The sequence below is a fragment of the Labeo rohita genome, chromosome 10 (assembly GCF_022985175.1).
Source record: "Labeo rohita strain BAU-BD-2019 chromosome 10, IGBB_LRoh.1.0, whole genome shotgun sequence".
Taxonomy (NCBI): Eukaryota; Metazoa; Chordata; class Actinopteri; order Cypriniformes; family Cyprinidae; genus Labeo; species Labeo rohita.
The window spans coordinates 29,062,360-29,090,156 of record NC_066878.1 but is presented as its reverse complement, the minus strand read 5'-3'; the positions used below and the strand labels follow the sequence as shown (position 1 = coordinate 29,090,156).

At 32.8% G+C, this 27,797-nt stretch overlaps 1 protein-coding gene across 1 annotated transcript; it reads right to left on the bottom strand.

Annotated features, from left to right (window-relative positions):
* Positions 1–11,131: 11,131 nt before the first annotated feature.
* On the bottom strand, positions 11,132–26,821 carry LOC127172567 (aryl hydrocarbon receptor). Its single transcript, XM_051121889.1, has 10 exons — positions 26,397–26,821; positions 23,847–24,040; positions 18,687–18,790; positions 18,504–18,593; positions 18,310–18,415; positions 18,027–18,130; positions 15,714–15,916; positions 15,526–15,635; positions 15,275–15,416; positions 11,132–13,676 (listed from the first exon to the last, which is right to left on the bottom strand). Exons 1-10 carry the CDS (start codon positions 26,453–26,455, stop codon positions 12,527–12,529), a joined length of 2,262 nt encoding a protein of 753 aa, XP_050977846.1. The 5' UTR covers positions 26,456–26,821; the 3' UTR covers positions 11,132–12,526.
* Between the last annotated feature and the right edge of the window lie 976 nt (positions 26,822–27,797).

Below are 27,797 nucleotides of genomic sequence, written 5' to 3'. Positions count from 1 at the left end.
CAATCGCAAGCAGTTTGTGTCAAATAAAAACATTTTCTTTTTATATAAAATAACTTGAAAAGTGTGTCAGGGTTTTGGTGTCAAAAAAATAAATTTCATATTTTTGGTAAGGTTGCATTATACTTGCCAGCGATCTCCAGGAGTTCGCGTCAAATACATTATATATTAATAAACATTAACTTCAGATACCAGTCAACAATCGCAAGCAGTTTGTGTCAAATAAAAACATTTTCTTTTTATATAAAATAACTTGAAAAGTGTGTCAGGGTTTTGGTGTCAAAAAAATAAATTTCTTATTTTTGGTAAGGTTGCATTATACTTGCCAGCGATCTCCAGGAGTTCGCGTCAAATACATTATATATTAATAAACATTAACTTCAGATACCAGTCAACAATCGCAAGCAGTTTGTGTCAAATAAAAACATTTTCTTTTTATATAAAATAACTTGAAAAGTGTGTCAGGGCTTTGGTGTCAAAAAAATAAATTTCATATTTTTGGTAAGGTTGCATTATACTTGCCAGCGATCTCCAGGAGTTCGCGTCAAATACATTATATATTAATAAACATTAACTTCAGATACCAGTCAACAATCGCAAGCAGTTTGTGTCAAATTAAAACATTTTCTTTTTATATAAAATAACTTGAAAAGTGTGTCAGGGCTTTGGTGTCAAAAAAATAAATTTCATATTTTTGGTAAGGTTGCATTATACTTGCCAGCGATCTCCAGGAGTTCGCGTCAAATACATTATATATTAATAAACATTAACTTCAGATACCAGTCAACAATCGCAGGCAGTTTGTGTCAAATTAAAACATTTTCTTTTTATATAAAATAACTTGAAGATGTGTCAGGGCTTTGGTGTCAAAAAAATAAATTTCATATTTTTGGTAAGGTTGCATTATACTTGCCAGCGATCTCCAGGAGTTCGCGTCAAATACATTATATATTAATAAACATTAACTTCAGATACCAGTCAACAATCGCAGGCAGTTTGTGTCAAATTAAAACATTTTCTTTTTATATAAAATAACTTGAAAAGTGTGTCAGGGCTTTGGTGTCAAAAAAATAAATTTCATATTTTTGGTAAGGTTGCATTATACTTGCCAGCGATCTCCAGGAGTTCGCGTCAAATACATTATATATTAATAAACATTAACTTCAGATACCAGTCAACAATCGCAGGCAGTTTGTGTCAAATTAAAACATTTTCTTTTTATATAAAATAACTTGAAAAGTGTGTCAGGGCTTTGGTGTTCAAAAAATAAATTTCATATTTTTGGTAAGGTTGCATTATACTTGCCAGCGATCTCCAGGAGTTCGCGTCAAATACATTATATATTAATAAACATTAACTTCAGATACCAGTCAACAATCGCAGGCAGTTTGTGTCAAATTAAAACATTTTCTTTTTATATAAAATAACTTGAAAAGTGTTTTTTTGGGCTTTGGTGTCAAAAAAATAAATTTCATATTTTTGGTAAGGTTGCATTATACTTGCCAGCGATCTCCAGGAGTTCCTTAACTTCAGATCAAATACATTATATATTAATAAACATTAACTTCAGATACCAGTCAAAAAAATACATTTCTTATTTTTGGTAAGGTTGCAATCGCAATATATTAATAAACAGTTTGTGTCAAATAAAAACAAAACATTTTCTTTTTTTTTATATAAAATAACTTGAATAGTCAAGTCAAGTCAAGTCACCTTTATTTATATACCGCCTTTAACAATACAGAATTGTGACAAGGCGGCTGTACAGTATTAAATAGGAAACAGTACATCAACAATGCCAAAGGCAACATTAAACTCTCACATTATAGGTAAAGGTAGTTAATCAAAAACAATAAAATAAAATGCAATATTGTGTTAAGAGAAAGTGTCCCCAACTAAGCAAGCCAGAGGCGACAGCGGCAAGGAACCAAAACTCCATCGTTGACAAATGGAGAAAAAAAACCTTGGGAGAAACCAGGCTCAGTCGGGGGCCAGTTCTCCTCTGGCCAAAGTTCCCGTGGTCTTGTGCCGACAGCCGTCTAGGTGATGTGGTCTTCACTGTGGATCCGTCTCTGGGGCTCATCTAGTTGATGTGGACTCCGCTGACATTCAGGGCTGTAGAGGTCGTCTCTAGGTGCTGATCCACCGTCTGGGCTGGGTTCGGACTGGATCCGGGGGACTGCAGTGACCATCTGATCTGGATACGGACTGGATCTGGTGGTTAATGTGACCTCGGAATAAGAGAGAAACAGACTAATATTAGCGTAGATGCCATTCTTCTGACGATGCACCGAGTACATCGGGTGTTATGGGAAGTGTTCCCGGTTCCGGTTGACCTAATTAGTGCAGCCTAACAATCCTTTAACGGATTTGAATTATAAGAATGTGGATTTGTTATGTGTAAGCAAGGTTAAAGAGATGGGTCTTTAATCTAGATTTAAACTGACAGAGTGTGTCTGCGTCCCGAACATTGTAGGGTAGATTGTTCCAGAGTTTGGGCGCTAAATAAGAAAAAGATCTGCCGCCCGCGGTTGATTTTGATATTCTCGGTATTATCAAATTGCCAGAGTTTTGAGAACGCAGCGGACGTGAGGGACTATAATGCGATAAGAGCTCACTCAGGTACTGGGGAGCTAAACCATTCAGGGCTTTATAAGTAATTAGCAAGATTTTAAAATCTATACGATGTTTAATAGGGAGCCAGTGCAGTGTAGACAGAACCGGGCTAATATGATCATACTTTTTGGTTCTAGTAAGAACTCTAGCTGCTGCATTTTGGACCAGCTGGAGTTTGTTTATTAAGCAAGCAGAACAACCACCCAATAAAGCATTACAATAATCTAACCGTGAGGTCATAAACGCATGAATTAATGTTTCAGCATTTGACATTGATAGCATAGGTCGTAGTTTAGATATATTTTTGAGATGGAAAAATGCAGTTTTGCAAATACTAGAGATGTGGTTTTCAAAGGAAAGATTACCATCAAATAGCACACCTAGGTTCCTAACTGATGACGAAGAATTGACAGAACAGCCATCAAGTATTAGACAGTGTTTTAGGTTATTACACGCTGAGGTTTTAGGCCCAATAACTAACACCTCTGTTTTTTCAGAATTTAGCAGTAAGAAATTACTTGTCATCCAATTTTTTAACTCAACTACACAATCCATTAGTTTTTCAAATTGGTACGTTTCGCCAGGCCGCGAAGAAATATAGAGCTGGGTATCATCAGCATAGCAGTGAAAGCTAACACCATATTTCCTGATGATATCACCCAAGGGTAACATGTAAAGCGTAAAGAGTAACGGCCCTAGTACTGAGCCTTGTGGTACTCCATACTGCACTTGAGATCGATATGATACCTCATCATTTACTGCCACGAATTGATGGCGGTCAGATAGATACGATTTGAACCATGCCAATGCACTACCTCTAATGCCAACATAATTCTCAAGTCTATTCAAGAGAATGTTGTGGTCAACAGTATCAAACGCAGCACTAAGATCCAGTAGCACTAACAGAGAGATACAACCACGATCTGGTATCTGAAGTTAATAAACATTAACTTCAGATACCAGTCAGCAATGGCAGGCAGTTTGTGTCAAATTAAAACATTTTTTTATATATAAAATAACTTGAAAAGTGTGTCAGGGCCTTGGTGTCAAAAAAATAAATTTCATATTTTTCATAAGGTTCCATTATACTTGCCAGCGATCTCCATGAGTTCGCGTCAAATACATTATATATTAATAAACATTAACTTCAAATACCAGTCAGCAATCGCAGATAGTTTGTGTCGAAGTAAAACGTTTTCTTTTTATATGAAATAATTGAAAAAGTGTGTCATGGCTTTGGTGTCAAAAAAATAAATTTCATATTTTTGATAAGGTTCCATTATACTTGCTAGCGATCTCCAGGAGTTCGCGTCAAATACATTATATATTAATAAACATTAACTTCAGATACCAGTCAGCAATCGCAGGCAGTTTGTGTCAAATTAAAACATTTTTTTTTTATATAAAATAACTTGAAAACTGTGTCATGGCTTTGGTGTCAAAAAAATAAATTTCATATTTTTGGTAAGGTTCCATTATACTTGCCAGCGATCTCCAGGAGTTCGCGTCAAATACATTATATATTAATAAACATTAACTTCAGATACCAGTCAGCAATCGCAGGCAGTTTGTGTCAAATTAAAACATTTTCTTTTATATAAAATAACTTGAAAAAGTGTGTCATGGCTTTGGTGTCAAAAAAATAAATTTCATATTTTTGATAAGGTTCCATTATACTTGCCAGCGATCTCCAGGAGTTCGCGTCAAATACATTATATATTAATAAACATTAACTTCAGATACCAGTCAGCAATCGCAGGCAGTTTGTGTCAAATTAAAACATTTTCTTTTTATATAAAATAACTTGAAAACTGTGTCATGGCTTTGGTGTCAAAAAAATAAATTTCATATTTTTGGTAAGGTTCCATTATACTTGCCAGCGATCTCCAGGAGATCGGGTCAAATACATTATATATTAATAAACATTAACTTCAGATACCAGTCAGCAATCGCAGGCAGTTTGTGTCAAATTAAAACATTTTCTTTTTATATAAAATAACTTGAAAATGTGTCAGAGCTTTGGTGTCAAAAAAATACTTTTTTTTTTTTTTTTTTTTTTTTTTTTTGGTAAGATTATATTATACTTGCTAGCGATCTCCAGGAGGTCGCGTCAAATACATTATATATTAATAAACATTAACTTCAGATACCAGTCAGCAATCGCAGGCAGTTTGTGTCAAATTAAAACATTTCCTTTTTTATATAAAATAACTTAAAAACAGTGTCAGGGCTTTGGTGTCAAAAACATAAATTTCATATTTTTCATAAGGTTCCATTATACTTGCCAGCGATCTCCAGGAGATCGCGTCGAATACATTATATATTAATAAACATTAACTTCAGATACCAGTCAGCAATCGCAGGCAGTTTGTGTCAAATTAAAACATTTCCTCTTTATATAAAATACTTTAAAAAGTGTCATGGCTTTGGTGTTAACAAAATAAATTTCATATTTTTGGTAAGGTTCCATTATACTTGCTGGCGATCTCCAGGAGGTCGCGTCAAATACATTATATATTAATAAACATTAACTTCAGATACCAGTCAGCAATGGCAGGCAGTTTGTGTCAAATTAAAACATTTTCTTTTTATATAAAATAACTTGAAAAGTGTGTCAGAGCTTTCGTGTCAAAAAAATACTTTTTTTTTTTTTTTTGGTAAGATTACATTATACTTGCCAGCGATCTCCAGGAGTTCGCGTCAGATACATTATATATTAATAAACATTAACTTCAGATACCAGTCAGCAATCGCAGGCAGTTTGTGTCAAATTAAAACATTTCCTTTTTTATATAAAATAACTTAAAAACTGTGTCAGGGCTTTGGTGTCAAAAAAAATAAATTTCATATTTTTGATAAGGTTCCATTATACTTGCCAGCGATCTCCAGGAGATCGCGAGGAATACATTATATATTAATAAACATTAACTTCAGATACCAGTCAGCAATCGCAGGCAGTTTGTGTCAAATTAAAACATTTTTTTATATATAAAATAACTTGAAAAGTGTGTCAGGGCGTTGGTGTCAAAAAATAAATTTCATATTTTTGGTAAGGTTGCATTATACTTGCCAGCGATCTCCAGGAGATCGCGTCGAATACATTATATATTAATAAACAGTAACTTCAATTAGGTGGATTTTTTTGGTTTTATTGTTTTGTCTTGCCGTAAAGTGAAAAATATCAGATTTTGTAATAGGTGTGTACAATTAATCTGTCTTCAAAACTAATTTCCAGCTTTGAAACCTTTAGGTCAGACAGTTTTTAGGATGTAGGAAACATAAAACATTTGAAACATCCTCATCGACGGCTGAATTTTAAGAAAGAACGTGAGAACTCACTCTGGTTGCGGACTGTGATTTCAATCAAGCTCCCCTTTCCAATAACCTTTTCAGTATGGACATGCAGGTGGACAGAATGTCATGCAAAATGTGAAAGCTGCTCTAAATTCTAGATGAGTGGATGTGAGCTCATAAACAGACGGAGGCTGTCAGGTTCACACACACACTACATCTCAATGATGAACTCCTCACATGAAGTACAATACAGCTAAAATAACAATAATAATAATAAATTAATAAAACTAAATAAATCGTATGGCAGTATATTCTGTATAATTTTTAAAAATGTTTTTATTTTTTTTAAATGATATTTTACATGTATTAATTATTTTAATATTTTATATCAATTAATATTAATTTTGGAAAGAATATTGTACCTTTTAGTGTTATTTAAGTATTTTATATATTACATTTGATTTGTTGTGCTTTTGTCATTTTCTTTGTTATTTTAAATATTTCTATATAGCTTCAAAGATTTATATTTCAGTTTTGGTAATGTTGCTGTGCAAAGACATATTTTTATTGGTCATTTCCTGTGAATTGATTTGTAAAATAATTCATTGGTGAATATATATATATGTGTATATATATATATATATATATATATATATATATATATACATACATATATATATATATATATATATATATATATATATATATATATATATGTATACATACATATATATATATATATATATATATACATACATACATATATATATATAGCTTTATAGCTTTAATTTCACTGCAGTTTTAGTTTTTTAATACTTCATCTTAAAGGAACACTCCACTTGTTTTTTTTTTTTTTGGTTTTTTTTTTTTTTTGTGAAAATAGCCTCATTTTCCAACTCCCCTGAAGTTAAACAGTTGAGTTTTACCATTTTCGAATCCATTCAGCCGATCTCCGGGTCTGGTGGTAGCACTTTTAACATAGCTTAGCATAGATCATTGAATCCGATTAGACCGATAGCATCTCGCTCAAAAATGACCATATATAATGACGATATTTTTCCTATTTAAAACTTGACTCTTCTGTAGTTACAAAGTTGTGATTTTCAAGGCTGATATGGCCAGGAACTATGCAGCTGCGTCAGTGCTGGTCAGCCGTCAGTGCTGGTCACTTTCAGGCACTGCGTAATATCATTGCGCCTGCTGCACCAATGGTACGGCAGCAAAGTTCCTTGATTATTACGCCGGAATGAGAGTACAGTTCTTAGCCATATCAGCCTAGAAAATCGCAACTTTTCATTTTCCGTCAGTCTTAGTACACGATGTAACTACAGAAGAGTCAAGTTTTAAATAGGAAAAATATTGTCATTATATATGGTCATTTTTGAGCAAGAGCATAAATTTTCATCTAATACTTATATTTCATTATATTTCAGCTTTGTTTCAATTACCAAAAAAATTTTTTAATAGTTTTAGTTAACAGCAGCAACACTGGTATCTTAATGTTCTATAACGTTGTTTGTGACTAATCACTAATGCAGCAACTTCACACATGACATCTATTCATAATTTTGTAAATAATATTGTACTAGACAATGTTATTTAAGTATTTATATACATATATATATATATATATATATATATATATATATATATATATATATATATATATTACAGTATTTAAATTAAATTAGTTTCATTTTAATTTTAGTAATTTAGTAAATTAATTAAATTTTGTTAATTTAGTAAATATAGCTGTGCAAATAAATATTTTTAAAAAACAATACAAAAAAATGTAACTACTAATTTTGTTGTGCTTTTGTCATTTTTATTATTATTATTATTATTATTATTATTTTTAAATCTTGCTATACAGTTTTATTTCATTAATTCAGTTTTAGTTCAGTTTTAATTATAATAAAATAATACAAATAAAAATAAGTTTTTAGGTTTTTCATCTAATCTTTTTTTTTTTTCAACTAGAATAATATTTCCAATTTTATTTTTTAATAGTTTTAGTTAACAGCAACAACACAGGTCTCTTGTAATGTTGTTTGAGACAAGTCACTAATGTAACAACTTCCCACATGACATTAATAACGAAAAACATAACACATTAGCAACCAACAGCAATACCCCAGCAACCACCCAGAACCCCAGAGTAACCAGTAAGTGATACCCTAGCAATAATATCTGTCTGTCTGTCTATCTATTTATCTATTTATCTATCTATGCAGTCACATCACTCTCTCTTTCTCTGCAGTGTGGTGTGACTGATCCGAATGTAAGTGGGTGGGTTTTGTGATGTGAACCTGTAGATTAGGTCATTCCTGTATGGCTGTGACCTCCTGATCTCCATCACAGACAAAGCAGATCCAACCCTTTATCACACAGAGCAAATCCATTCAGCTCGACACAATGTCCTTGACCGTCCTACAGAGAGGAGCACAACACGCCTTGATTAAAAGCCACTGCGACAAACCAACCTGTGGATCACTACAGAATCCTACCACATGCACTATTCCTGGAGTATAATATAGTATGTATACCGTGCATGCAAATGTCACGAGTACTTGCAATTTATATATGGGCTGCCACAATAAAACCTATATTGTTTATTAAATAAAGATTATAACTGGAAGTCACTCAATTAATTAAACATGCAGCTTAGTGTGGTCATGTGACAGCAACACATTAGATATCTATTTGAGAGTTTTTATATAATTTTATATAATAACAGTATTCAGTTCCACACTTTGATTAATTTGCAGTGTGCATGATAGTATGCAACGCGCAATTATACCACTAAGCGGTGCCATTGACCACTGTATTGAATAATAAAGAGCTGTTTAGCAGGATTTCACACTCACAGCAATGAATGAAATACTTTTAGACCTGTATGCGACAAGGTCTCACTCAATAAACGCTCACGAACATGATTATTCAAGTTTCAAGCCTTATCTAAATCAGATTAAACATGCAATAAACTCCAGGCTTTAGCGAATACACGGAGTTTATGAGCATCAACATGTGCTGTATAACAATAATAATATAAATGGTGGATAAGGGAAGGTAGTGAGAAGATATTTGTACCTCAGCAGTGGGGGGAGTTTTATGTTTCTTGCGTGAGAGCGCTGAATGAAGAAATGGGCTAGTCTGATATTATATTAATGCAAATTAATCCCTCATTCAAGCCTGAGTAAAAACCGACGTTAAGTGAATGAAATGCAGCTAGTGTTTGAGTTTGTTCTTAGATAATAAGTTATTCAAGAGTTTAATGGATGGATTGAACTATATAACTATATATACTATATATTTAACTAAATCCATTAACGTGATATGACAATAATTTTTGAATATTTTCTCATAATAGCATACGGATGGATATTTAATCAAACATTTTGACGGTCTTGCTTTCTTCAGTGAATGGAGTCAGAAGAGAAATACAGTTGAAGTCAAAAGTTTACATACAGAATCTAATTGTTTTACCAAAATTAGAGGGATTATACAAAATGAATGTTGACTTGAAAAAGATATTTCACATAAAAGACGTTTACATATAGGACAAGAGAAAATAATAAGTGAATTTATTAAAAAATGACCCTTTCAAAAGTTTACATACACTTGATACTGTGTTGTTACCTGAATGTGATTTTTCTGTTCTTCAGAAAAATCCTTCAGGTCCCACAAATTCAGTTTTTTCAGCATTTTTGTGTATTTGAACCCTTTCCAACAGTGACTGTATGCTTTTGAGATCCATCTTTTGACATCTTTGGACAACTGAGGGACTCATATGCAGCTATTAAAGAGTGTTCATAGTTGTTCATGAGGCCCTTGTTTGTCCTGAACAGTTAAACTGCCTGCTGTTCTTCAGAAAAATCCTTCAGGTCCCACAAATGCAGTTTTTTCAGTATTTGAACCCTTTCCAACAATGACTGTATGATTTTGAGATCCATCTTTTCACACTGAGGACAACTGAGGGACTCATATGCAACTATTACAGAAGGTTCAAATGCTCACTGATGCTCCAGAAGAAAACAAGATGCATTAAGAGCCGGGGGGGTGAAAACTTTTAGAATTTAAAGATCAGGGTAAATTTAACTTCTGTTCTGTCTTCTTGGAAACATGTAAGTATCTTCTGTAGATTCTAAAGGGCAGTACTACAAGAAAAAAATATGACGTTTAGGCAAAATAAGAAAAAAGTGTATACATCTTCATTCTGTTCAAAAGTTTTCACACCCCCCCCCCGTTTCTTAATGCATTGTTTTTCCTTCTGGAGCATCCGTGAGCGTTTGAACCTTCTGTAATAGTTGCATATGAGTCCCTCAATTGTCTTCAGTGTGAAAAGATGGATCTCAATTTATACAGTCATTGTTGGAAAGGGTTCAAATACTGAAAAAACTGCATTTGTGGGACTTGAAGGATTTTTCTGAAGAACAGCAGGCAATTTAACTGTTCAGGACAAACAAGGGCCTCATGAACAACTATCACTAAACAAAAAAAAAAAAAAAACAGCTGTGAATCATTCAGGTAACAACACAGTATTAAAAATCAAGCATATGAACTTTTGAACAGGGTCATTTTTATAAATTCAACTATTATTTTCTCTTGTGGACTATATGTAAACATATTTTATGTGAAATATCTTATTCAAGTCAGTACTAAATAAAAAAATAACATGCATTTTGTATGATCCCTCTTATTTTGGTAAAATTATTAACATTTTGCAGATTCTGCAAGGTGCATGTAAACTTTTGACCTCAACTGTGTGTACAGATCAAGCACCGTTTGCAAACCAAAACCAGTCCAAAACAGCTCTAAACTAAAATATGTGGATTGATTTTTTTTTTTGTGAGAGGACAACAGGGAATGGACCTTTTCACTGGAGGGAGCATGGACTTCTATTTTAGCCTGAAGTGACAGTTTTAAGTTAAAATGTGTTCATTTTGTTTCTTACAAACACTCAGCTTTTGGCTTCACAAGATTTTAACTGATGGACTGGAGTGGTGTGGATTTTTGTGATTTTTTATCAGCTGTTTGGACTCTCATTCTGATGGCACCCATTCACTGCAGAGGATCCATTCGTGAGCAAGTGATGTAAAGCTAAATTTCTCCAGATCTGAACTATTCCTTTTGAAGAAACAAACTCATCTGCATCTTGGCACAACTGCCATTTTCATTTTTGGGTAAACTGTTTCTTTAAGAGAGTACTGCATCAACACTTTGACAAATGACAGGCATAATTTACCTAATTATTACACAAACTATCATTATCAGTCATTTTAGTGTCTCTATCTGAAAGTCGAACTGCAATAACAAAAGAAACTGTGATCAGTGTTGAAAGAAAATATGATATCCTGAATGACATTTTTATATATATCTGTAAACAAACACAATATGTCACTAAAGTGAGGAAGAATAAAACAATGCAAGATTAATAAAACAGATGTAGGAGCCAAAAACAGAGATGTCTAGAAGCATCTGCTGTGATCCTCAGGGACTAACGCTGGACTCCAGAGAGACATATGCATCAGAACATGGAAATCACATCATATCATGGAGTAAAACCTGCACGGAAAGGAAAATCTGCAGCAAGGGTCAAGCATCATCAGCCATATGGTTTATGCAGGTCATAAAAAACTGTTTTTGCATTATTTCATTACAAAATACATAGGACAGGCTGAATTTACACACATACTTCTCATAATCTGTAAAAGGTTTTTGATCTGCTGAAATGACTTAAATGGTGTCAGTGTTATTTTTGTATTATTTATATTCTATTTATAGTATTTCTAAAATAATATTATTAATATTTATTAGGACTGCCAAACGATTAATCGTGATTTCGCCCAATATATGTGTGTGTACTGTATGTAATTATAAATGTAAACACATTCTTGTATATATTTAAGAAATATTTACAAATACATGTATTTATTATAATTTTTATAAAATTTATATTATATATAAATACAAATATTTTGTACATTTTGTATATATACATAATAATGACACACAGTACACACACATATATTAGGCAAACTCAAATTCAATTATAACTCAATTCTTCTAACATCTTTTATTTTTAGATTTTTACATTTAAATTTGTTTTAATAATTTTATAATGTGCGTTGTCATTCTTTGTTATTTGTTATTTATTTATTTTTCTGTTTTAGTTTTGGTAGTTTTAGTACTTCAACTTAAACGTCTTATTTCAGTTAATTGCCAAAGGCAATATTTCCAATGCTTTTAAGTTTTTCATCTAATATTTATATCTTATTTTATTTAATTTCAGCTTTATTTTAATAAAGAAAGTGGTGTCTTGATTTTTATTTAACAATAACAACACTCTTTTACATTGGGTTTCTTTACAGAACAAAACATGCTAATTTGATCATTTCTAATTAAACTAGAAGCAGACAGTGAACAAGCGTCGTCAGCTGTCCAGAATGTATGTGCATTTCTTCAGCTGTGTTGAAAAAGCATCCCAGAATGCACCTTATGTGAGTTCAAATCAATTTTAAGTTCCTAAAATTATCATTGTATTCATGCTAATGTTAATTTTGACTGTGAGTGTCAGACTCAAGATGATTCAGTCAGATCAGAGTGTTTATACTGTTCACTAAAGGCTCAGTCCTGATGTCCCGGGACAGGTAGCACGGCTGCAGTCCGTATCCACAGATCCAGTGATGTGTAATCCAGAAAAAGTCTCATTAGAAGATAAAGTACATCTCTGATATGAGAAACTGCTACTGGACAATGATGAATTCTGGGATATGTGGCTTCTCAGACCGTGATTCATTGCATATGTGCCGCACAGTTCTTTTTGTAACTCAGTGTCCTGTGGGTGCTGCGTTACAGGTGCATTGTGGGTAATACAGTCATTCTGAACACAGCGGGATCTCTGCAGGGTTAATGGGATGGCGTGCTGATGCGGTTGCCATGGCGGCAGGGCGCCTCGGTGAACGGCATGCTGGATGTTTACGGAAAACGGCCGACCGGGGACACTTGGTGGAAGATGATTGTTTTGGAATGGATCTGACGACACCATGCCAGTCTTTTGTATAGAGGAAGAGCGATTATTATGATATGGGATGGGGAAATGGCCTGGAATAGATCTACAAGTGTTTGGAGGATGTGGGAAAGATTTCAGAGTGCCAAAATAGTCTTGGGAATCATTCGCACACTCTCTTTCTGGTGCTTTTTGTCTATAAAAGTCAGATTCTATGAGCTTCTGTGAATGAGATGATGAATATTCGCATCTCATTATCGGGTTGCCAGGCAACACAGAGTTTTGATGACGCCCAGTGGTGTCTGTCTCTCTCGACAGAGCATCTTCGACGTATGAGAAAACATCATTGGCCAGAATATCGCTGAGTTGAATGGGTTCCTTTTCCTGTAGCTGCAGCAGAGCTGCTTCCATTTCTTTCAGCTGCTCTTTAAGGACTCCGTCATCTGTGTCTGGAACGGTCTGGGAGGTGAAATCCCGATGGATGTTGTTGGGAATACTGAGTAAGGCAGGGCTGTCCATAAAGACGTGCGCCAGAGAGAAGGGAGACGCTGGTTCCGGGGGCTGGTTGTAGACGGAGCGGTCCTGACTCAGTAAGGAGCCCAGGAGGGAGTCGGGATGTACGGTGGTGCTGGACGAATGATCCTGCCGCCCCGGGATCATCACAGAGGGTAAGGTTTCGTAGAGGAGACCCTCTCCTGTTGCAAAGTTGAAGGGAAGCTGCAGCTGCCTTTGACGGAGATGCTCCTCGCCTTCTTCATTTCTACATGTTCAATAAAATGGCGCAAATGGCAAGTTTTTTAAAAGCGTTAATAAAGCAGATATGATATAATGATGGGCAAAAATGAAAAACTCTTAAATGAATCAGTATATCAAAGAGATGTTTGAGTGAATCTTGTGAAACGATTCAAATCATATTTCACCCAAAAATCAGAAAATAAACAACTAAATTAATAGACAAATTAATGTATTTTCTCACCATTAAGATTTTTAACATTGTGATATTGTTTTCAAAAATAAAGATTTTCCTCCCAAATCTGTTATTCACATTACTCTCAATGATGATTTTTATTAGATTATTACTGCAATATTATTTTGTATTATTTTATTTAAATTGGCAGAAATTAAAAGTTATACAACATTATGTATAAAAATATGTACAAAACTTAAATAAAAATATATAATATAAACAATATGCATTTTTTGGCATTTCAATGATAATGATGGTAATGATTCTGTTTAATTTTGGGGTACAATATTAATAGCCTATATTGAGAGCTGATCATTATTTTTCTTATGGCCAATAGTCAATATGATGGCTAATGATATAACATATATTTTTTGTCAGCTTTTAAACCAATGTTCATACTAAAGGTCCAATCTATAATAAAAACATTAGCTTGTGTGTTATTATTACAGTGTTTGTACAGATACTGTAAAATGAAATTTCAGGACTTTCAAGGACTTTTCAAGTACTACTTTTTTATTTTCAAGAACTTCAGAGATCTCACTTAAGTATTTTATTTTAAATTCTAAAAAAGAGAAATATATAGATACAATATACTGATAAAAAATGGCAAAAAAGTTAAGGAACACACACAAAATATTACTGCTAAATTATTACAAATTATACTACATGTTTACAATATTAAAACCACTGTTAATTTTTTTAAGGGATTTGTATTTGTGTATACTTTCTTTCGTTTTTCTCTGTAATGCCCTAATGGTTTGATGCTTCCTACTGTTTAAGAAAAAAAAAAAAAAAAAAAAAAAAAAAAAGATTGACAAAATCGCTCTGAAATCCTGATATGAAACAAATGATTCATGATTCATGACAAATGATAAATGACTCAATTGAAATTTTTATAATTCAGGAATGAAAACATTTTGTAATATGATTTTGATGTACATTTTTTCATGGTAATGCAAAGTCTGATTTTAAAATGCCTTTCAAAGGATGAATTTTGAGATTTTAAGTTTTCAGCTGATATATAATTTCTTATGATATCTAAAGCGTGATAGGGAAAAAGACAATGAAGAAAGTCTTTTGTGACAAAGGTCAGAACTCATGTTATCATGTAGCTTTTTAAGTGACGTATATTAATCTATTACTTTTCCTACATAATATCTAACACAAAAATATGGTAAAATATCTACTTAGGAGTCTTAGACCTTTCCAACGATGTATAGTTTGTCATGTTTAGATTAGGATTTATTTGTAATATGGTGAAGTAAACTTAGGCGTCCCACAGGGGGGACGGTGACAAACAAAAAACAGTCCAATGTAAAATACAGTGAATATACAGAAATACAGCAGGAAGTGAGCAGCTGCTAGTGTCAGAGGAAGTGAAGAGCACTCACGTCAAGGGTTTCTGATCGCAGATGATGAAGTCGGGTTTGCCTTCCTTGAGCACCAATCTAGCGTTGGACTGGACCCAGACCCAAACGCCGGTCTTACTCAAGAGCCTGAAAATGGAGATACCGCTCTCGCCAGTTTTCATCACTGCAAGACAGAGACACGAATTTCATCTCAGAACATTAAAGTAGCAGAACAAGTGTTCAGAATAACGGTGTGCTACTCATTACATACTGCGAGTGAAATCACGTCTTACTGTGTACGTGTTTGTCGGCGCAGTACATCATGTCAGCAGCGTGGATGAACTGATATCCAGATCCTCTCATGCACAGCTCCTGCTCAGTGTAACCCAGAACCACCTTCCCCCTGGACGACACAAGAATAATCAGTTAGCGAAGTGACACAAACTGTATCCTCTTGAATGAACTCAGTGTGGATCCTCACCTGGTGTCCATGCCCACTGGTGTAAAATCCAGTTTGTGTTTGCTTTGGAAAAAGAGGGTCTTGGTCCTGATTTCTAGGATGGCTGGGGACTGAACGGGGGTGGCAATGGCAAACAGGGCGAGCTGCGAGACACTCGACGCTTTGCCCTCTGTGGTCCGGTCTTGTGTGTGAAGATACTTCAGCCGTCCCTGAAAACTGAGTGCCTGCATGTACAAGAATAGTTATTTAAAAACTTTAAATAGTTTATTAAAAGTAAACAACTTTTTCCCAAATGACTTTATTCTGCATGCGTGTAGGGCCCAATGAAATGTATTTTTCCCAAATTTATTTTATTCAAGTTTTTTTTTTTTTTTTTTTCTCTCAAATTCTTTGTTTTTTCATTGTAATTTTTTTGGATTATGTTTTACTGTTCAAATTAAATGTGACTAATCAAAAAACATGTCTAATTAATTGAAATTATGAAGTGTAAACTTTTAAACAAACTGTTAAATTGTGTAACAAAAATATAATTTTTAGGGTTTTATTAAATTCACAAATTATTTTTTATTTCTTTCTTAAATTTCATTTTTTCCACTTTAATTAATGATTGTGTTTTTCCTTTTTAGTTTTTTTAGATTCCATTTTAATGGTGAAATTATTTGTTTGCAGTCAAAATCATACAATTTAACAAGAATTAGAATTTAATTAAATTTAAAATTTAACAAAAATGAAATTCAAATTCCATTTTATTTTCCCCAAATTGTTTGTTTTCCATTAAAATGTTTCTGGATTCTGTTTTAATGGTTGAATCCTTTTTTAATTTTAGTTGGCAAAAGACATGTCTAATAAATTAAATTAATAAAACTTTAACAATTTTATTATTTAATTATTTATAGTAATAGGGTTCTATTAAATGTTTTATTAAATTCTGTGTGTCTGTTTAAACTAAGACAGATTTATTATCAAAAACGCTCATAATACATTACCCATTTATTAAAGGTGAAACTTTTTTTTTTTGCATATTACTTTAATTTTGCATGTGTATAGGGACCGATAAAATTTGTTTTTCCCTAAATCTTTTTTTTTTATTCTTTTTTATTCTTTATTTATTTTTTTCATTGTAATATCTTTTCTGGATTATGTTTTTTTTTTTTTTTTTTTTTACTGGTCAAAAAAAAATAAAAATAATATCTACTTAATCATGAGACTTTAACTTTTAACTAAATGTTGTTAATTTGTGTACCAAAAGTGAGTTTTTTATGGCTTTAATAAATTCATTTTATTTTTTTCCTCAAATTTAGTTTCTTTTTTTTCTCAAATTCTTTTTTTTTTTTTTTTTTAAATTTTTCTGGATTTTTTTTTTTCTTAAAATTTTTTTTTAGATTCCATTAATGGTGAAATTCATTTTTTGTAATCAAAAGCATGTCTCATTAACTGAAATTGTGAAATTCATCCAATTCAACAACAATTAGTTTAATAACATTTAAAATTTAACAAAAAGTACATTTTTACATTTTAATTTTCCAAATTCCATTTTATCTTCCCCAAATTGTTTGCATTCCATTAAACATGTTCTGGATTCTATTTTTTTACAATAATGTGTTGATTTTTACAAAAGATTTGTTGTCTGTTTAAATAATACAGATTTATTATCAGAAACGCTCATAAAATATTAACCATTTATTAAAGCTGAACTTTTTTCTTTTTTTCTTTATTTTGCATGTGTGTAGGGCCCAATAAAATTAGTTTCACAAATTCTGTTCTTTTTTTCTTTCTTAAATTCTTTTTTTTTTGGATTCTATTTCACTATTCAAATTACATTTTAATATTCGAAAAGCATGTCTAATTAATAGAAATCATGAAATTTGAACCTTTAACTAACTGTTGTTAATTTGTGTAACAACAATGACTTTTTTTAGGGCTTTATTAAATTCACTTTAGTTTTCCCAAATTTAATTTTATTTCTTTCCCCGAATTCCTTTTTTTTTTTTTTTTTTTTTTTCATTTTAATTTTCCTGGATTGTGTTTTTGGTTTTAGTCTTTTTTTTCAGATCCCATTTTGTTTGTCATCAAAAGCATGTCTAATTAACTGATATCATGAAACTCATAAAATTAGAATTTCTTTACATATTAAATTCAACAAAAATGACATTATTTAACTATGAACTATAACAATTCCTTCTATTTTTGGCAAACTAAGTGCTGCACAACAGAGGTTAACTGTTAAATTTGATACACATTTGATTTATTCATCCGAATTATTCCAAAATCCATGACATTCTGCATTGTACAGTAAATTCCATTTTCATTAGTGAATTATGATTCAAGTCTCACCAGGAAGCCAGAGGAGTTGTCCAGCAGACAGCGGAGACGACAGCAGAAGCTCCTCTCCAGAAAGGACGAGTTCTCTGGAGGAATCCTCTCACTGCCCGCTGGTTCTGCAATTAGACAAGACATTTACATAAATCACATTTATATCATCCACAAGGGACATACATCAGGTTCGTTATGCTGTTAATAGCAAGTTTTGAATTTTTACTTCTAGTTTAACCCAGAACATTCCTTTGAACTGACAAACACCATGTGTGACTGCAATGAAGGTCATACTGACACCAACCATCAATGCTGGCCTCGGGGTCGAGGGCAAAGTGCAACTGGCATCTGAACACGAACCGGTCATCCACGTGGATCAGATCAAACACGCTCTGATGAAGCACGTCAGACTGTGAGGAGCACGTTTGCATTGGTTAGTTGAATCTGGGTTAGATCTCTAAGGTAAAACCGAAGATTTTTAACAGCGTAGGTGTTCACCTGATGGAAACCCAGGTAGTTCTGAATGGTGGGTGAAGCGTAGACGATGCAGCCATCTGTGGACACAACCAGGACAAAACCATTCAGCGCCTGCAGAGAAAGAGCAACGCCAGGCCACGTATCATTCGAAAGTCATTATGTCATTTGCCTTTCATTTGCATTTGTATTTTAAACATCACTCACTTGAAGCAGCAGATCCCCTTCAGAGACGCCGATGCTGGCTAGTGAAGATGTCGTCTCAACACCGTTACGAGAAAACTCAGGTCCTGAATTCTTCCTTAATGTACCTAAAAGACAAGAAGTAATAATGCATGATAAATTAAGAACTTTTGTTAAACTCTTAAAATATGAAAGGTTTTTGCATCTGTAGAAGAACCGTTTTTGTTTCCTCAAAGAACCTTCAAATGCAAAGTTCTTAAAATAATCATTTTTTTGCATGAAGAACATTTTAAAAATTATAAAATACCTTTTTACACTATAATAACTTTTTGTGAAATGTAAAGGAATCATAGCAAAATTTAAAAATAATTTTTATATATATTTTTAATTTTGTTAGATTTTATTAATTTTGCGATGTGCTTTTGTCATCATTTTTTAGTTTTTGTTCTTTTTGAATATTACTGCTTAGTTTTTGTTTGTTTGTTTGTTTAAGTTCAGTTTTTTTTTATTAAAACAGGATTATTTTTCAAAATAACCACCCAGACAAAAATATTATTGCTCCGAAGTTGCTAAACCAAAACTAAAATTAAATCCATTTAAAAAAAAAAAAAAAAAAGAAAAAAAAAAAAAAAATTATTTCAAATAAAATTAACTTTAACAGAAAAACTGTTTTATTTCAGCTAGTGGCCAAGGCATTAACTTTCATTTTAATTTAATTAAACTTGATGTACTAAAATGACAACTAAATTAAAAATGAATAAGAACTATATAGACGTATATTAAAAAAAGATGGAAAAATGGAAAATTTTCACAAAAATATGATTCAGATAGTAAGACTATAATTGTATCTCAATAACACTAATATAATAAATATATTATTAAAAATAAATTAAGTTTTATTTTTAATTTTGTTAATATTTTGTGATGCATTTTTTGTCATTTTTTTTTTTTTCAATATTTCTATTTAGGTATTTTTTGTTTTTTTAGTTCAGTTTTTTTTTTATTATTATTAAAACAGCATTATTTTTCAAAATAACCACCCAGAGAAAAATATTATTGCTCCGAGGTTGCAAAACTAAAACAAAAATTAAAACCATTAAAAAAAGGGAAAAAATCATTATTTGAAATAAAATAAACTTTAACTGAAAAAGAAAACGTTCTATTTCAGCTAGTGGCCAAGGCATTAAATTTTAATTTATTTAAACTTGCTGTACTAAAACGACTAAATATACAAGTGAATTAAAAATGACTAAGAACTAAATAGCCATACATTAAAAAAACTACAATAAAAAGACTACAAAAACTTGAACTGATATTAAAATTAAAATGGACAATATTCACAAAAAAACTGGTTCAAATAGTAATTAAGACTATAATTGTATCTCAATAATACGAAAATAATACTGGATCCTAATTGCTGCAAACATTTAAAATGAAACAAATATTACATACTCATGAATCATGATATTAAGAGAAAAGGATTTAATTTGCTTTTTTTCTTTCATTTTTAGCCAAAAAAAAAAAAACAAAAACTGGATTAATGGAGTCTGTGATATGTTGTAAAAGCATTCCATCTTTACATCAAACTGTTGTAATTTTTCATCATTATTTGAACATTTTGTACTGAAATTGGTGATATTATGCTTAATCACCTGCTGGCACATCTCCACACCTCTCCACATTCAGTCATTTTCTTTAACACACCCAAAAACTCAGATTATAATGCTCTAAGCTCCTTCAGAGTCTACTGACTCTTCCAGCCTCTCTCACCTTTACTCTTGTTTTTATTCACAACTACCAGGGTGACGAGTTTAGGTACGACAGTTCAGACTAAATAATGTCGTTCTCATAATGACAAAACCATATATTCTTAACATAAATAATGAAAAATACAGTTTCATCACCCATAAGAAACATTTATGGCCTAATTTACTTGAAATTTTGCTCCTGAACTTAGATCAGAGTCAATTCAACCACAAAACAGGATGCGCTGCTATGCTGTATAAGGCATATTGGGGTACCAATGTGGAAAATTTGATTAAACTCATGTTCTGTCCAAGTGGGTGTGAAGAGAACACAATGTCCAATTGAGTAGTTTAAGTAAAGCCACTTGGGAACTGATTCACTTTAGCTCTGCTAAAAAAGAAGAAAATCATGATGAACACAGGAAAATGCAACACGTGTTGGTTCTTTGTTTATAGTTGGTGTTATAGTTGGCGCATACTGTACTCTTGTACTTATTTAATTCAGCCGTTTCATTGAAAAGTTGGTAAAAAGTCAACTAAAAAGAAATGAATAGAAAACATTTGTGGTCAGGATTTTTGTCCAAAAAAAATTATAGCATTCTTCTACCTTTTTACCCTGGGTATAAGAATAGGCCCTATATTCAATAAAACTGTTGACATCCAATATGTTTTGTTGACAGACAGGAACAACTGCTACAGAGAAACAAACATCTGTTGAACTTTTTGGCTGTGAGATGAGCTTCCTTGCAAACTGAAGCAGAACATCATAACCTGCTTGACAGGTTTCCCATAAAGAACTTAGTTAAGGCTAAACTTTGCTAGTAAAAAGGCAACTGATAATTATAACTGCATGCCATTTCAGCGTCACTGCTCTCATTCCGCTCTGAAATACCACTCACGTCACTGGAATGAAACGTGTTTTGGTTGGTGATGCAGATTCTTTCTTTTTTTCTTCTTCTTCTTTTTCTTATAAGATTTATTTTTTGGTATTTTTTGCCTTTATTACGAGAGCACAGATCAGAACTGCCAGGAAGCGACACGGGAGAGAGAAGGGGGTGGGATCGGGAAAGGTCCTCGAGTCGGGATTGGAACACGGCACGCCCGTCGTATGTCTGTATGTCGGGGCCGACAGTGATGCAGATTCTTGAGATGTGAACACAAGATCTGAAAGTTCACAGATGCTTTGTTACAGTGGATTCAGGTGTTTTGACTAGTTTGAACAGGATCTGAAATGCTAATGACCACAAAAATCAGAATTCACTGAAAAGGCTTTTCTTGGGGGGGAAAAAAATAATTAAAATTTGGGTGAATCTCTTACAGAAATAGTCAGGTAATATTTCACTCCCAAATCAAAATTATATTTCACATAAGAAAATAATTTGTATAACCATTCATATAAAAAGAAAGTAATTGCTAATAATATTATGAGTTATTAAAATGCATTCATTGTTAAATTTATTCATTGGGGTTCATACAGAAAGTGTAAATTGAAATTCCAGGACTTTCAAGGACTTTTCAAACACTATTTTTTGATTTTCAAGGACTTCAGTCAGAGATCTCACTTTTGTCTTCTATTTTAAATTATAAAAAAAGAAATAGATAAATAAAATATACTATAATGAAAAATGCAATAAAATAAAGTGAAGCATGCACACAAAGTATTACTACTAAATTATTAAAACTTTAGGCCTACTACACGTTTACTATAGTAAAACCACGGCTAATTTTCTTAAGAGATTTGTATTTGTGTATACTTTCTTTTCTCTTCTTTCTTTCTTTCTTTCTTTTTTTACTTTGTTTGTTTTTTTGTTTTGTTTTTTATAATGGATTGATGTTTTCTACTGTTAAAAAAAAGAACCCGCACCGAAATACCGATCTAAATCAAATGATTCGCGATTCGGGCTACAAAGATCCGATTTAAAGCAAAAGATTTGCGAATCCGCTCCAAAGTTCCGATTTAGATCAAATGATTCGCCATCCGCGCAACAAAGATCCGATTCGCGAATCCGTTCCTAAGTTCCAGTCTAAATCAAATGATTCGCGATACGTGATCCGATTGGAGCGCTTCGAAACAGTGAATCATTTTGCGATGCAATGGTTTGAAAAAAACTGATTCAGAGTTTCGAAAAGCTCTGTTTTACCTATCACTAATTGCTTTTTAAAATAGTTACAAGCGATGTTGAAATTCGAAAATGAATAGCTCTTTTAATTTGATCTGTTTTTTGCTAGTGAATCGCTTGAAATCAATGATCGAAGTCACGAGTTTGAATCAATCGGCGCGGTTCCAGCGTAAATGACTTAATTGATTTAGTTCATCTAGTCCTCTTTTCGCTTCTTCAGCCGTGTTTACACGAAACTGTCAGTACTACTATTTGCGTAACTCGATTGTTTTTCTGACATTAACTGAAATAAGCAAAAAAGTTATGTCTTCTGAACTGAGTGAATTTTATCTGAAATTATATGCTTACTGGCAAAATTGAACACTTATTTCATAGATTGTCTTTCAATAATTCAAGCGCTTTTTTAAGTACATCTTTAGGAATATTGTTATTTTCAAGGGTTTTCAGGCCTTAAAAAGTCAAATTCAAGTATTTTAAGCACTTTAAGCACCTATATATATTAAAACGGCTAATAATTATTACTGTTATTAATCATTCAAAAACAACTATGTAATATTTCTTATTAGGACCATTAATATTTTATTTCTAGTTTTAGTTTAAAATGTAAGTAAATTAGAAAATAATAATAAATAGTAGCCTACTAAGAATTTGGGGTATAAATTATAAAATGCTTAATTGTCATGAAAATAATGTTCTATCCGAAAATAAAATCATAATGGTCCTAATAACAGTCTGTATTTTCTTTAAAATCAAATTTAATTTAGGTGAAAAATGATACATTCATTTCTTGAAAATGTTTTATTTTACTTTGACACTGAGAGGGTCTGATGGCTGTGCAGCAGGTAATGAAAGGATCATTTTGCCATATAAGTCATACTGCATGACTGCAGCTGCAAATGATGCTGTCAGTTTGATCTCCTGTTACCTTTCAACGAAATCAGCACCTGCCACCTGCTCCGAAGACTCATTAATACAGTTTCATTTATAATGCAGTGAACTCGATGACTCACATGAAGATGCAAAACCAGCTAAAAGCCATCTTGGTCAAAAATGAGGTAATGATACTGAGTGAATGCTCCTGACACATAGTATACGTCCATCAAATACTTTTAACTCGCTAAATTCCAGCCTCAGCCCAATCAGAAGTACCAGTACTTACATAGAAACCTACACAAAGTAGCCAGAAAGAAATGCTCATTTTAAAGAAATGCGTCAGATGGATTTAGAGGCTTTTGCATCTGAACTCTTCACATATTCCCCTGAATATACAGACCTTCATGACATGATGGCAGATATCTCTATATCTCTCTGAGACTCACCAGTGAAGTAGTTTTTGATCTTGAGGTATCCCACACTGAGTCTGAGTACACTGAGTTTATCCAGTCGTGCTCGGACCTCCTCCGGCAGCGGCAGAAGAGCCGCCAGTTTGTCCAGCTCGCCGTTCAGCCGGTCTCTGTGACGCTTGGAAGGGTTTGATTTAGTGCCGTCCTGAGGTTTGGTTTCGAGGCCACAACTACAACAAGAATAGTCAGTGCAGTGGACAGGCATGTGAATTCATAGTATGCACAGTTCACACAGAAGTCCATTTGAAACCAAATAAAATATTTTTACATCTACAGAAAAATCAGACAAGCACACTTGAATATATGTTTATGTAAGGTGCGGTTACATTTACTGCTTCTCTGCGAAATTTTGCAGATGAAATACAAGATTCCTGTAACTGGGAGTTTCACATTAGGGCAGAAAACATTAAACACAAAAAACACAAAGTTTATGGGCGAGACTTCTGGGGCCAGTTGCATAAACTTAGCCTCTATGTTAAGACAGTGTCTTAAGAGCTAGTTTGACCAGCTAGCAGTTAGCCAAAGGGTAATCAGTCTTATTTTTTGGATTCAACTTAGACTAATCTACATTTTTATGTAACTGAATTTAAATAATGACGACCAGCTTTAAAGAAAAAAAATAGCTGGCTTACTTTTAAGACTAGTCTTAACCTTTTATGCAACTGGCCCCTGGGTTCATTAGCCGCTATTGGGAAATTACGAGAAGAATAACAACGTGCAGTAAATGGTAAAACTGTTTGCACTACAAACCAGCATGTTCATAGTTAAGATAATACATTAAGACACACCAATTTGCAATATCAAGCAGCAAAACAAGCTGTTTTGTACAGCTAAAAATATGCCGGACGCCAGACCCATTATATTTACAAACAGCTGCACCCGTTCTTATGGAAAAAATGGATCATAAATTGGAAGAGTAGTTAATAGTTTTAATTGGTCTGTTTAGCCCAAAACAAGCCATGCAATTTAAATAAAAGAAACGCATAATAGACATACACTTCATATTTAATGGTTTTTAATGATTTGTAATTACATTTAGTAGATTACATTTTTAATGAAAACTTTTGCAACTGGTGAGTAAAAAGTGAATCATTTTAAGAAACAATTGATTCAAAGTTTCGGAAAGGTTAGTTTTTTTCCATTGCAACATTTGCAAGAGGATGATTCTTAGCCTATTATATATAAATGCTATTAAAAAAATGTAAAAATTAAAAGTCTTTTCTGCTCACCAAGCCTGCATTTATTTGACCTAAAATACAGCAAAAGCAGTAATATTGTGAAATGTTTTTACTATTTAAAATAACTGTTTTCTATGTAATTTATTCCTGTGATCAAAGCAAAATTTTCAGCATCATTACTCCAGTCTTCAGTGTCACATGGTCCTTCAGAAATCATTCTAATAAGCTGATTTGCTGTTCAAGAAACATTATTATTATTATTATTATTATTATTATTATTATCAATATTTTAAAGAGTTGAGTACATGATTTCAGGATTCTTTGATGAATAGAAACATCTTTTGTAACATTATAAACTCTATCATTCAAAAACTTGGAGTCAGTGTAATTTTTATTTAGCAAGGATGCTTTAAACTGATCAAAAGTAATGATAAAGACATTTATAATGTTACAAAAGATTTCTATTTCAGTTAAATGCTGTTCTTCTGAACGTTCTAGTTATCAAAGAAACCTGCAAAAAAAATTCTACTCAGCTGTTTTCAATATAATAATAATAAATATTTCTGAGCAACAAATCAGTAAAATACAATGATTTCTGAAGGATCATGTGACTGGAGTTATGATGCTAAAAATTCAGCTTTGAAATCACAGAAATAAATTACACTTTAAAATATATTTAAATAGAAAACAGTTATTTTAAATAGCAAAAAAAATATTTCAGAATTTTACTGCTTTTGCTGTACTTTGGATCAAATAAATGCAGGCTTCTTTAAAAAAACATTAAAAATCATTAAGAAACTTATGGTTAAACGCCTATGGAGCGGCGGCAAGCGCACAAAAAGTGATATTTTTGCGTTTCAGGATTTTAAACAACCGGAGTAGATTTATTTCACACCAGGGGCAAGATTCATATCCCATCAACGTTACTGAGTTTATAAATATGCAAATAAGCAGGGGTTTGGAGATGTACCTGAAAAAATACTTTTTATAGTATTAAGTTTTTTTAATAGTAATGTTAGGTCCCATGCATATACTCGCTTCTTGTATTTTTATTCAAATTAAATAAGATTTGAATTTTTGATTGGAAACAGTTTACTGGCATAAAGAGGGAACCACGTGTGTGTGTGTTTGTATAAAACTGTAGCCCCTCCCACTCTCCCCCCCCCCTTTTCTGAATCTCGCGTGTAAAGTAAGAGTTCAGTGCTGGGAGATTCACACGCAATACAAAACATACACGTAACACCTTTCACTTACGTCTTATCATTTAGGTTTTTAATCTACACATATAAAGTCGTAACACTAACAACAACGGATACTAATAATAAACTCTTTCAAACGAACTTTTTACCTCTTGTGAGCGGGTCTCTTCCTCTTCCTCACCGCGTATAACCCTCCATTCCCCAGCATGATGTCTCATTCGGTTTTAATTTCGTAGTAATCCTGTTAATTGTCAGTCCTGATGAAGAACTGCTGTTGTAGATACATTAATGCATGCTCCGATTCTCTCTTTCACAAAATCCATATACGCAGCAGCTCCAGATCCTCATGAAACTCTAATGTTCTCCAGTGTCCTTATGCCATTATATAACAGACCTCCATCAGTCCAAACCAAAACAGTATGATAATGCAAATAAATGAATCCCAGAAGTCACACAAGAGTTCATCCACACAGTATCTTGAAGAGCGCACAATAAATGTAATCCTGATTCAAAAGAGATTTGTCATGAATAATTGAAAGGTATGAAGTACAGCTTCATATTCCCAGACTGTGTCTGTAGGACAGTAGGAGGAGTGATTATGGAATAGCAAATAAAGATGAATGATATAGAGATCAAGAAAATGTAGCGTTTGGAGCACTCTAGTGGACATAATGAGATAAGTCAAGAATAAACTACAGCACAAGGTTTATTCTCTGGGTCAAAGGTCAGAGCATACCAAATTCACTGGGGCACACCTTAGCAATCGCAAGCAATGGCTTGCCAACCACTCAGAACACCCTAATAAGATCATAGTGGCTAATTCAGGTCAAAATTTTCTAAAAAATATACTTAGACTTTCTTCTGTTGAGCCCAATTTAAAATATTTTGTAGAATATTGGTACAAACTACAGCAACCACTGTAGTTCCTACTCTGGGTCAAAGGTCAGAGCGAGAAAACTCACTAGGGCACACCTTAGCAATCACAAGCAATGCCTTGCCAACCACTCAAAACACCCTAATAAGATCATAGCGGCTAATTCAGGTCAAAATGTTCAGAACATTCTACTTAGACTTTCTTCTGTTAAGCACAATTTAAAATATTTTGTAGAATATTGGTATAAACTACAGAGACCGCTGTCGTTCATACTCTGGGTCAAAGGTCAGAGCGAGAAAACTCACTAGGGCACACCTTAGCAATCGCAAGCAATGGCTTGCCAACCACTCAGAACACCCTAATAAGATCATAGCGGCTAATTCAGCTCAAAATTTTCTAAAAAATATACTTCGACTTTCTTCTGTTGAGCCCAATTTAAAATATTTTGTAGAATATTGGTACAAACTACAGCAACTACTGTAGTTCATACTCTGGGACAAAGGTCAGAGTGAGAAAATTCGCTCTGCACACCTTAGCAATCACAAGCAATGCCTTGTCAACCACTTAGAACACCCTAATAAGATCATAGTGGCTAATTCAGGTCAAAATGTTCAGAACATTCTACTTAGACTTTCTTCTGTTAAGCACAATTTAAAATATTTTGTAGAATATTGGT